At 43.6% G+C, this 14,108-nt stretch overlaps 1 protein-coding gene across 2 annotated transcripts in view; it reads right to left on the minus strand.

Moving 5' to 3' along the window:
* The window catches only part of LOC119970740 (hepatocyte growth factor activator-like), a 107,854-nt gene that overhangs the window by 58,064 nt on the left and 35,682 nt on the right, over positions 1-14,108 (minus strand). For both annotated transcript variants that reach the window (XM_038805849.1, XM_038805848.1), the window contains exon 6: positions 9,773-9,904. In XM_038805849.1, the coding sequence (XP_038661777.1) occupies positions 9,773-9,904 (132 nt within the window). The remainder of the gene's footprint in view (positions 1-9,772; positions 9,905-14,108) is intronic.

Raw genomic sequence — 14,108 nt, forward strand, 5'->3', positions numbered from 1 at the left:
ATAGCAAACAGCACATTGTTACATGTTATACAGCCAACCAATAGCAAACAGCACATTGTTACATGTTATACAGCCAACCAATAGCAAACAGCGCATTGTTACATGTTATACAGCCAACCAATAGCAAACAGCACACTGTTACATGTTATATAGCCAACCAATAGCAAACAGCACACTGTTACAGTTATACAGCCAACCAATAGCAAACAGCACACTGTTACATGTTATACAGCCAACCAATAGCAAACAGCACACTGTTACAGTTATACAGCTGACCAATAGCAAACAGCACACTGTTACAGTTATACAGCTGACCAATAGCAAACAGTACATTGTTACATGTTATACAGCCAACCAATAGCAAACAGCACATTGTTACAGTTATACAGCCAACCAATAGCAAACAGCACACTGTTACAGTTATACAGCCAACCAATAGCAAACAGCACATTGTTACAGTTATACAGCCAACCAATAGCAAACAGCACATTGTTACAGTTATACAGCCAACCAATAGCAAACAGCACACTGTTACAGTTATACAGCCAACCAATAGCAAACAGCACATTGTTACAGTTACACAGCCAACCAATAGCAAACAGCACACTGTTACAGTTATACAGCCAACCAATAGCAAACAGCACATTGTTACAGTTATACAGCCAACCAATAGCAAACAGCACATTGTTACAGTTATACAGCCAACCAATAGCAAACAACACATTGTTACAGTTATACAGCCAACCAATAGCAAACAGCACATTGTTACAGTTATACAGCCAACCAATAGCAAACAGCACATTGTTACATGTTATACAGCCAACCAATAGCAAACAGCACACTGTTACATGTTATACAGCCAACCAATAGCAAACAGCACATTGTTACATGTTATACAGCCAACCAATAGCAAACAGCACACTGTTACATGTTATACAGCCAACCAATAGCAAACAGCACACTGTTACAGTTATACAGCCAGCCAATAGCAAACAGCACACTGTTACAGTTATACAGCCAACCAATAGCAAACAGCACATTGTTACAGTTATACAGCCAACCAATAGCAAACAGCACACTGTTACAGTTATACAGCCAGCCAATAGCAAACAGCACACTGTTACAGTTATACAGCCAACCAATAGCAAACAGCACACTGTTACATGTTATACAGCCAACCAATAGCAAACAGCACACTGTTACATGTTATACAGCCAACCAATAGCAAACAGCACACTGTTACATGTTATACAGCCAACCAATAGCAAACAGCACACTGTTACATGTTATACAGCCAACCAATAGCAAACAGCACACTGTTACATGTTATACAGCCAACCAATAGCAAACAGCACACTGTTACAGTTATACAGCCAACCAATAGCAAACAGCACACTGTTACATGTTATACAGCCAACCAATAGCAAACAGCACACTGTTACATGTTATATAGCCAACCAATAGCAAACAGCACATTGTTACATGTTATACAGCCAACCAATAGCAAACAGCACATTGTTACAGTTATACAGCCAACCAATAGCAAACAGCACATTGTTACATGTTATACAGCCAAACAATAGCAAACAGCACACTGTTACATGTTATATAGCTGACCAATAGCAAACAGCACACTGTTACATGTTATACAGCCAACCAATAGCAAACAGCACATTGTTACATGTTATACAGCCAACCAATAGCAAACAGCACATTGTTACAGTTATACAGCCAACCAATAGCAAACAGCACAGTGTTACATGTTATACAGCCAACCAATAGCAAACAGCACATTGTTACATGTTATACAGCCAACCAATAGCAAACAGCACACTGTTACAGTTATACAGCCAAACAATAGCAAACAGCACATTGTTACATGTTATATAGCTGACCAATAGCAAACAGCACACTGTTACATGTTATACAGCCAACCAATAGCAAACAGCACATTGTTACATATTATACAGCCAACCAATAGCAAACAGCACATTGTTACATGTTATACAGCCAACCAATAGCAAACAGCACACTGTTACATGTTATACAGCCAACCAATAGCAAACAGCACACTGTTACATGTTATACAGCCAACCAATAGCAAACAGCACATTGTTACATGTTATACAGCCAACCAATAGCAAACAGCACACTGTTACATGTTATACAGCCAACCAATAGCAAACAGCACATTGTTACATGTTATACAGCCAACCAATAGCAAACAGCGCATTGTTACATGTTATACAGCTGACCAATAGCAAACAGCACACTGTTACAGTTATACAGCCAACCAATAGCAAACAGCGCATTGTTACAGTTATACAGCCAAACAATAGCAAACAGCACATTGTTACATGTTATACAGCCAACCAATAGCAAACAGCACACTGTTACATGTTATACAGCCAACCAATAGCAAACAGCACATTGTTACATGTTATACAGCCAACCAATAGCAAACAGCGCATTGTTACATGTTATACAGCCAAACAATAGCAAACAGCACACTGTTACATGTTATACAGCCAACCAATAGCAAACAGCACACTGTTACATGGTATACAGCCAACCAATAGCAAACAGCACATTGTTACATGTTATACAGCCAAACAATAGCAAACAGCACACTGTTTCAGTTATACAGCCAACCAATAGCAAACAGCACACTGTTACAGTTATACAGCCAACCAATAGCAAACAGCACACTGTTACATGTTATACAGCCAACCAATAGCAAACAGCACACTGTTACATGTTATACAGCTGACCAATAGCAAACAGCACATTGTTACATGTTATACAGCCAACCAATAGCAAACAGCGCATTGTTACATGTTATACAGCTGACCAATAGCAAACAGCACATTGTTACATGTTATACAGCCAACCAATAGCAAACAGCACATCGTTACATGTTATACAGCCAACCAATAGCAAACAGCACACTGTTACATGTTATACAGCTGACCAATAGCAAACAGCACACTGTTACATGTTATACAGCTGACCAATAGCAAACAGCACATTGTTACATGTTATACAGCCAACCAATAGCAAACAGCACATTGTTACATGTTATACAGCCAACCAATAGCAAACAGCACATTGTTACATGTTATACAGCCAACCAATAGCAAACAGCACACTGTTACATGTTATACAGCCAACCAATAGCAAACAGCACATTGTTACATGTTATACAGCCAACCAATAGCAAACAGCACATTGTTACATGTTATACAGCCAACCAATAGCAAACAGCACACTGTTACATGTTATACAGCTGACCAATAGCAAACAGCACACTGTTACATGTTATACAGCTGACCAATAGCAAACAGCACACTGTTACATGTTATACAGCTGACCAATAGCAAACAGCACATTGTTACATGTTATACAGCCAACCAATAGCAAACAGCGCATTGTTACATGTTATACAGCTGACCAATAGCAAACAGCACATTGTTACATGTTATACAGCCAACCAATAGCAAACAGCACATTGTTACAGTTATACAGCCAACCAATAGCAAACAGCACACTGTTACAGTTATACAGCCAACCAATAGCAAACAGCACATTGTTACAGTTATACAGCCAACCAATAGCAAACAGCACATTGTTACATGTTATACAGCCAACCAATAGCAAACAGCACACTGTTACAGTTATACAGCCAACCAATAGCAAACAGCGCATTGTTACATGTTATACAGCCAACCAATAGCAAACAGCACACTGTTACACGTTATATAGCCAACCAATAGCAAACAGCACACTGTTACAGTTATACAGCCAACCAATAGCAAACAGCACACTGTTACATGTTATACAGCCAACCAATAGCAAACAGCACATTGTTACATGTTATACAGCCAACCAATAGCAAACAGCACATTGTTACATGTTATACAGCCAACCAATAGCAAACAGCACATTGTTACATGTTATACAGCCAACCAATAGCAAACAGCACATTGTTACATGTTATACAGCCAACCAATAGCAAACAGCGCATTGTTACATGTTATACAGCCAACCAATAGCAAACAGCACACTGTTACATGTTATATAGCCAACCAATAGCAAACAGCACACTGTTACAGTTATACAGCCAACCAATAGCAAACAGCACACTGTTACATGTTATACAGCCAACCAATAGCAAACAGCACACTGTTACAGTTATACAGCTGACCAATAGCAAACAGCACACTGGTACAGTTATACAGCTGACCAATAGCAAACAGTACATTGTTACATGTTATACAGCCAACCAATAGCAAACAGCACATTGTTACAGTTATACAGCCAACCAATAGCAAACAGCACACTGTTACAGTTATACAGCCAACCAATAGCAAACAGCACATTGTTACAGTTATACAGCCAACCAATAGCAAACAGCACATTGTTACAGTTATACAGCCAACCAATAGCAAACAGCACACTGTTACAGTTATACAGCCAACCAATAGCAAACAGCACATTGTTACAGTTACACAGCCAACCAATAGCAAACAGCACACTGTTACAGTTATACAGCCAACCAATAGCAAACAGCACATTGTTACAGTTATACAGCCAACCAATAGCAAACAGCACATTGTTACAGTTATACAGCCAACCAATAGCAAACAGCACATTGTTACAGTTATACAGCCAACCAATAGCAAACAGCACATTGTTACAGTTATACAGCCAACCAATAGCAAACAGCACATTGTTACATGTTATACAGCCAACCAATAGCAAACAGCACACTGTTACATGTTATACAGCCAACCAATAGCAAACAGCACATTGTTACATGTTATACAGCCAACCAATAGCAAACAGCACACTGTTACATGTTATACAGCCAACCAATAGCAAACAGCACACTGTTACAGTTATACAGCCAGCCAATAGCAAACAGCACACTGTTACAGTTATACAGCCAACCAATAGCAAACAGCACATTGTTACAGTTATACAGCCAACCAATAGCAAACAGCACACTGTTACAGTTATACAGCCAGCCAATAGCAAACAGCACACTGTTACAGTTATACAGCCAACCAATAGCAAACAGCACACTGTTACATGTTATACAGCCAACCAATAGCAAACAGCACACTGTTACATGTTATACAGCCAACCAATAGCAAACAGCACACTGTTACATGTTATACAGCCAACCAATAGCAAACAGCACACTGTTACATGTTATACAGCCAACCAATAGCAAACAGCACACTGTTACATGTTATACAGCCAACCAATAGCAAACAGCACACTGTTACAGTTATACAGCCAACCAATAGCAAACAGCACACTGTTACATGTTATACAGCCAACCAATAGCAAACAGCACACTGTTACATGTTATATAGCCAACCAATAGCAAACAGCACATTGTTACATGTTATACAGCCAACCAATAGCAAACAGCACATTGTTACAGTTATACAGCCAACCAATAGCAAACAGCACATTGTTACATGTTATACAGCCAAACAATAGCAAACAGCACACTGTTACATGTTATATAGCTGACCAATAGCAAACAGCACACTGTTACATGTTATACAGCCAACCAATAGCAAACAGCACATTGTTACATGTTATACAGCCAACCAATAGCAAACAGCACATTGTTACAGTTATACAGCCAACCAATAGCAAACAGCACAGTGTTACATGTTATACAGCCAACCAATAGCAAACAGCACATTGTTACATGTTATACAGCCAACCAATAGCAAACAGCACACTGTTACAGTTATACAGCCAAACAATAGCAAACAGCACATTGTTACATGTTATATAGCTGACCAATAGCAAACAGCACACTGTTACATGTTATACAGCCAACCAATAGCAAACAGCACATTGTTACATATTATACAGCCAACCAATAGCAAACAGCACATTGTTACATGTTATACAGCCAACCAATAGCAAACAGCACACTGTTACATGTTATACAGCCAACCAATAGCAAACAGCACACTGTTACATGTTATACAGCCAACCAATAGCAAACAGCACATTGTTACATGTTATACAGCCAACCAATAGCAAACAGCACATTGTTACATGTTATACAGCCAACCAATAGCAAACAGCACATTGTTACAGTTATACAGCTGACCAATAGCAAACAGCACATTGTTACATGTTATACAGCCAACCAATAGCAAACAGCGCATTGTTACATGTTATACAGCTGACCAATAGCAAACAGCACACTGTTACAGTTATACAGCCAACCAATAGCAAACAGCGCATTGTTACAGTTATACAGCCAAACAATAGCAAACAGCACATTGTTACATGTTATACAGCCAACCAATAGCAAACAGCACACTGTTACATGTTATACAGCCAACCAATAGCAAACAGCACATTGTTACATGTTATACAGCCAACCAATAGCAAACAGCGCATTGTTACATGTTATACAGCCAAACAATAGCAAACAGCACACTGTTACATGTTATACAGCCAACCAATAGCAAACAGCACACTGTTACATGGTATACAGCCAACCAATAGCAAACAGCACATTGTTACATGTTATACAGCCAAACAATAGCAAACAGCACACTGTTTCAGTTATACAGCCAACCAATAGCAAACAGCACACTGTTACAGTTATACAGCCAACCAATAGCAAACAGCACACTGTTACATGTTATACAGCCAACCAATAGCAAACAGCACACTGTTACATGTTATACAGCTGACCAATAGCAAACAGCACATTGTTACATGTTATACAGCCAACCAATAGCAAACAGCGCATTGTTACATGTTATACAGCTGACCAATAGCAAACAGCACATTGTTACATGTTATACAGCCAACCAATAGCAAACAGCACATCGTTACATGTTATACAGCCAACCAATAGCAAACAGCACACTGTTACATGTTATACAGCTGACCAATAGCAAACAGCACACTGTTACATGTTATACAGCTGACCAATAGCAAACAGCACATTGTTACATGTTATACAGCCAACCAATAGCAAACAGCACATTGTTACATGTTATACAGCCAACCAATAGCAAACAGCACATTGTTACATGTTATACAGCCAACCAATAGCAAACAGCACACTGTTACATGTTATACAGCCAACCAATAGCAAACAGCACATTGTTACATGTTATACAGCCAACCAATAGCAAACAGCACATTGTTACATGTTATACAGCCAACCAATAGCAAACAGCACACTGTTACATGTTATACAGCTGACCAATAGCAAACAGCACACTGTTACATGTTATACAGCTGACCAATAGCAAACAGCACACTGTTACATGTTATACAGCTGACCAATAGCAAACAGCACATTGTTACATGTTATACAGCCAACCAATAGCAAACAGCGCATTGTTACATGTTATACAGCTGACCAATAGCAAACAGCACATTGTTACATGTTATACAGCCAACCAATAGCAAATAGCACACTGTTACATGTTATACAGCCAACCAATAGCAAACAGCACATTGTTACATGTTATACAGCCAACCAATAGCAAACAGCACACTGTTACATGTTATACAGCCAACCAATAGCAAACAGCACACTGTTACAGTTATACAGCCAACCAATAGCAAACAGCACACTGTTACATGTTATACAGCCAACCAATAGCAAACAGCACATTGTTACATGTTATACAGCCAACCAATAGCAAACAGCACATTGTTACATGTTATACAGCCAACCAATAGCAAACAGCACATTGTTACAGTTATACAGCCAACCAATAGCAAACAGCACACTGTTACATGTTATACAGCCAACCAATAGCAAACAGCGCATTGTTACATGTTATACCGCTGACCAATAGCAAACAGCACACTGTTACAGTTATACAGCCAAACAATAGCAAACAGCACATTGTTACATGTTATACAGCCAACCAATAGCAAACAGCACACTGTTACATGTTATACAGCCAACCAATAGCAAACAGCACATTGTTACATGTTATACAGCCAACCAATAGCAAACAGCGCATTGTTACATGTTATACAGCCAAACAATAGCAAACAGCACATTGTTACAGTTATACAGCCAACCAATAGCAAACAGCACACTGTTACATGTTATACAGCCAACCAATAGCAAACAGCGCATTGTTACAGTTATACAGCCAACCAATAGCAAACAGCACATTGTTACATGGTATACAGCCAACCAATAGCAAACAGCACACTGTTACATGGTATACAGCCAACCAATAGCAAACAGCACATTGTTACAGTTATACAGCCAACCAATAGCAAACAGCACACTGTTACATGTTATACAGCCAGCCAATATCAAACAGCACACTGTTACATGTTATATAGCTGACCAATAGCAAACAGCACACTGTTACATGTTATACAGCTGACCAATAGCAAACAGCACATTGTTACAGTTATACAGCCAACCAATAGCAAACAGCGCATTGTTACAGTTATACAGCCAGCCAATAGCAAACAGCACATTGTTACAGTAATACAGCCAGCCAATAGCAAACAGCACATTGTTACATGTTATACAGCCAACCAATAGCAAACAGCACATTGTTACAGTTATACAGCCAACCAATAGCAAACAGCACACTGTTACAGTTATACAGCCAACCAATAGCAAACAGCACACTGTTACAGTTATACAGCCAACCAATAGCAAACAGCACATTGTTACATGTTATACAGCCAACCAATAGCAAACAGCACACTGTTACATGTTATACAGCCAACCAATAGCAAACAGCACATTGTTACATGTTATACAGCCAACCAATAGCAAACAGCACACTGTTACATGTTATACAGCCAGCCAATAGCAAACAGCACATTGTTACAGTTATACAGCCAACCAATAGCAAACAGCACACTGTTACAGTTATACAGCCAACCAATAGCAAACAGCACACTGTTACAGTTATACAGCCAACCAATAGCAAACAGCACACTGTTACATGTTATACAGCCAACCAATAGCAAACAGCACACTGTTACATGTTATACAGCTGACCAATAGCAAACAGCATACTGTTACATGTTATACAGCTGACCAATAGCAAACAGCACATTGTTACATGTTATACAGCCAACCAATAGCAAACAGCACACTGTTACAGTTATACAGCCAACCAAGAGCAAACAGCACATTGTTACATGTTATACAGCTGACCAATAGCAAACAGCACATTGTTACATGTTATACAGCCAACCAATAGCAAACAGCACATTGTTACATGTTATACAGCCAACCAATAGTAAACAGCACACTGTTACATGTTATACAGCTGACCAATAGCAAACAGCACACTGTTACATGTTATACAGCCAACCAATAGCAAACAGCGCATTGTTACATGTTATACAGCTGACCAATAGCAAACAGCACATTGTTACATGTTATACAGCCAACCAATAGCAAACAGCACACTGTTACATGTTATACAGCCAACCAATAGCAAACAGCACATTGTTACATGTTATACAGCCAACCAATAGCAAACAGCACACTGTTACATGTTATACAGCTGACCAATAGCAAACAGCACATTGTTACATGTTATACAGCTGACCAATAGCAAACAGCACACTGTTACATGTTATACAGCCAACCAATAGCAAACAGCACACTGTTACATGTTATACAGCTGACCAATAGCAAACAGCACATTGTTACATGTTATACAGCTGACCAATAGCAAACAGCACACTGTTACAGTTATACAATCAGTTTTCCAGGTACCTTCTGACCTTACAGCTTGTGAATGAATCCCGCCTTCGGTGCATAAACACATCTCAACATCACCGCGAAGAATCCGCTTCCACTTTTCCCCAATGTTGTAATATTTCAGATGCTGTCTTTCAAAGCACTTTTCTAAATATTAAAGCCAGAGATCAATCACAAAATCACAGAATGATGGAATAATACAGCGTAGGAGGAGATCATTCCTCCCATCGAATCTGCACAGCCTTTCAAAGAGCTGTCTAACCACCGGCTCCTCAACTCTTTCCCTATAATCCTGCAAATGTATTTCTCCTTGTGTTCACCCTTCTGAAGACGGCTGTCAAATCAGTTTGCATCAGTTTATCAGACTGCACTTTCCAAATCCTAACCTTTCGATGTGTGAAGAAGGTAATCCCGCATGTTGTTTGGTCAATCTCCTGTACTTTGTGCTGTTTCAGTATCAACACTGCAGCATTTTTTTTTCCACTTACTCTACTTCAACTTTCTTGACTTTCTTGACTTAAAACACTTCTGTTAAATTTCCTTGTTCTAAGGTGGACATCTTTAGCTTGTCCAGTGAAAGCTACAGTGGTCAGCATAGTTTGGGTACACAGAGGGAGAATTCAGAATGTCCAATTCACCTAATAGCACGTCTTTCGGGAATTGTGGGAGGAAACCAGAGCACCCGGAGGAAACCCACGCAGGCACAGGGACAACGTGCAGACTCCGCACAGACAGTGACCCAAGTCGGAATGGAACCTGGGACCCTGGAGGTGTGAAGCAACAGTGCTAAGGTACACAGGATATGTCCAGAAAACGATTAAGGGAAAAGCACACAGGCCAATGGATCCGCATAATGTAATCAAGACAGAACTGTAACAAATTCATAGTCACAACATGATGATCTAATGTAAATGTAATGCTTTGTGTGGTGATATGATTTGCATAGCTGCCTGCCATTGGGGCAGAACACCGGCTTACCATTGGCCCTGGTTGGTCATGTGCCTCTCGACCGATTGGTTGAGACCAGTCATGTGACAGCTCTCCGATTGGTCGAGAGGCTGAATTAACCACGCCTCCTTGCCGAGGTATAAATAGTCAAACGCCCGGCGGTCGTCCATTTTATTGTAGACAACCGCAGGGCTAAGTTCTAACTTATTAAAGCCTAACTTTTGTAAAACTACTCGTCTCTCGTGCAATTGATGGCTCATCACTTTGCAACACCAAAAAAGGTGGAAGAATGTGTAAGAACCTTTGAGGAACAGAGTAGCTTAGAAGCGAGCTGGATTTACAGCTCCGTGTTCTGCTCTCCCTCGTGCATGTTGAATAAAAACCATTTTTGTTGACATTCGATATGGTCTCAAAACACTCGGTTCATTTATTCCCGCCAACAATCTCTCATCCCGGGAAATCGTTTTTAAAATTTGTTCACGGTTTGTGGAGGTCTCGGGCAAAGCCAGCATTTGCCGTCCACTCCTCATTGCCCTCGGCTTCAAACTATTCCATTAAATCTCTCCTGTACTCCCTCCAAATCCTCCAAGACCTTCTTCTGTGTGACGCCCGTAATTGGACACAATAATCCAGGCTGGCACCCGAGCCAGTATCTGATATGGGTTCAGCTTAACCTCCGGGATTTGGTACTCTTTGCCTCTATTTACAGAATAAAAAGAGTGTTGGGAATGGCAAAATAACGAACAGCTGTATTCTGAAAAGATAAAACCCAGAGGAAAACATTGAAGCTGTCCAGCGACAAGACCAAGATGGGAGCAGAGATTACAGTCTGAAATTATGAAACTCAGCGTTGTGTCCAGAAGGCTGTAAGATAGCTAATCGAAAGGCAGGCTCATGATCATCAGCTTCTATTGCAGGAGGCGAAGGACGGAGAGGTCACTGTGCGAGCAAGGTGGGAAATTTGAATGCAGGCCACTGGAGGCTCGGGTCATGCTGCTCTTGTAGACGTCTACCGGCCAGTTTGCTTTTTATTCATTCATGGTAAGCGAGCATCGCAGATGTAACTCTTCCTTCGCAGATAGACTGGGAAGTATAACATTCATATGAATTAGGAGCAACAGCAGGCCACTCCTGCCCATCCCTAATTGCCCTCAAACAGAGTGGCTTGCTGGGCCAATTAAGAGGCAACCACGTTGGCGTAGCTCTGGAGCCACCTGTAGGCCAGACCAGGTACGGGCGGCAGATTTCCTTCCCTAAATGACACTAGAGAACCAGATGGGCTCTTACAACAATCTCCAATGGTTACATGCAGGGGCTGGTTTAGCATAGTGGGCTGAACAGCTGGCTTGTAATGCAGAATACAGCCAGCAGGGCGGTTTCAATTCCAGTACCAGCCTCCCAAAACAGGCACCGGAATGTGGTGACTAGGGGCTTTTCACAGTAACTTCATTGAAGCCCACTTGTGAAAGTAAGTGATTATTATTATTGTCCCCACTTCCAGTTGCAGCGATGCAGGGCTAAGCCGCACGTTCGGTGGCTCCCGCTATTTTTGGACTTTCGGGCTCTTTTAAGGGCCCGCAACGGCACTGTTTTGATTTTTCCCCAGGTGGGAACGCAGCCTCTGTGCTTGGCGGCCGGTGGATGGGCTGGACTAGAAGCAGGGCCGGCCCAAGGTACCGGCAACTCGGGCAGTCGCCGGGGGCGCCATGTGCTAGGGGGCGCCAGAGGCTCGGGTCCCGCGCATGCGCAGTTGGGCCGGTGCCAACCAGCGCATGCGAGGTGGCCGTCCGCCCCCCCGTCCCCCCACTCCCGCTCCGTCCGCCCCCGCCCCCCCCCCCGGCCCCACCCTCGCCCCCGCCCCTGCCCCACCCCACCCCCCCGGCCCCGCCCCCCCCCGCACCGCGCACCCCCCCCCCCCGCACCGCACACACCCCCCGCCGCACCGCACCCCCCCCCCCCCCCCCGCACCGCACCCCCCCCCCCCCCCCCCCCGGAGGGCGCTGAAGTTCAGCTTGCCCGGGGCGCCAGCAACCCTAGGGCCGGCGCTGACTAGAAGTGGAGCGACCAGAAAATGGACTTTGCAGCAGAAGAAGGTGCGAGGCAGAAAGGACAAGATGGCGGCGGACGGGGAACCGGCAGTGTGGCAGCAGTGGGCGAGGGAGCAGCAGGAGCTGCTGCTGCGCTCCTTCCAGGAACTAAAGGCTGAGAACCTGGAGCCATTGAGGGCATCGCTGGACAGGCTCGGGGCGACTCAGACGCCTCAGGCTGCGGAGATTCGAGAGCTGCAGCAGAAGGCTTCGTTGGCAAGGATGGAGGAGATGGAGAATTGCTCCGGCCGGAAGAATCTGTGGATTTTGGGCCTCCCGGAGGGGCTGGAAGGTTCGGATTTGGGGGCCTACGTGGTCCTGATGCTGAACTCGCTGATGGGCGCGGGGTCGTTCCGGGGACCCCTGGAGCTGGAGGGTGCCCATCGGGTGATGCTGCGGAAGCCCAGGCCGAACGAGCCGCCCAGGGCGGTGCTGGTCTGCTTTCAACGCTTGGTCGACCGTGAGTGTGTGCTTTGTTGGGGAAAGAGGGAGAGGAGTAGCAAGTGGGAGAACACGGAGATCAGGATCTACCAGGACTGGAGTGCAGAGGTGGCGAAGAGAAGGGCTGGGTTTAACCGGGCGAAGGCAGTGCTTCACAAGAATGGGGTCAAGTTTGGCCTGTTGCAGCCTGCACGCCTGTGGGTCACTTATAAAGACCGTCAACTTTACTTTGACTCCCCGGAGGAGGCCTGGACTTTTGTCCAGGCAGAGAAGCTGGACTTGAACTGAAGACTGGGGGCTGGGGAACATTGTACACAGCCCGGAGGCTTTGTCCTCCTTGATATCCTTTTGCTTTTTTCTTTTTGGTTCTATTGGACGATGTTTTTTTGCTGTTTTGTTTTTTCTTGTCTGCTTTTTGGGACTGTTATCTCTTTACTTGCGTGTTTCATCATATCATGTTGGGATTTTTATTATTTCACTGGTTACGGGTTTGGGTGGGGTTCGCGGCCCTGTTGGGTCATGTGCCTGTCTTCCCGTGTTTTGGGTCGGGGGGGGGGCTTGGAATGGGGGCGCAGCCTTTTCTCCCGCGCTGGAGACACAGGGGGCGGGGTCGGCATTGGGGGAATGGGTGTGTGTCACTGGGGAGGGTAATTGGGGTGGCGGGAGCAGCCGGGGTCAGCAGGAGTTGGCTGACTTACAGAAGTACAATGACTGGAGTTACGCAGCTAGGGGGGCCCTAGCTTGGGGGGGGGGGGGGGGGGGGGGGGGGGGGAGGTTTGGGGGTGGGGGGGGGGGGGGGGGGGAGAGAGGGGGGGATACCGGGTTGCTGCTGGAATGGCCAGGATGGAGCCGGAGCGTGTAGAGGGGGTCAGGAT

Source organism: Scyliorhinus canicula, chromosome 8, assembly GCF_902713615.1.
Source record: "Scyliorhinus canicula chromosome 8, sScyCan1.1, whole genome shotgun sequence".
In the NCBI taxonomy this organism is placed as follows: domain Eukaryota; kingdom Metazoa; phylum Chordata; class Chondrichthyes; order Carcharhiniformes; family Scyliorhinidae; genus Scyliorhinus; species Scyliorhinus canicula.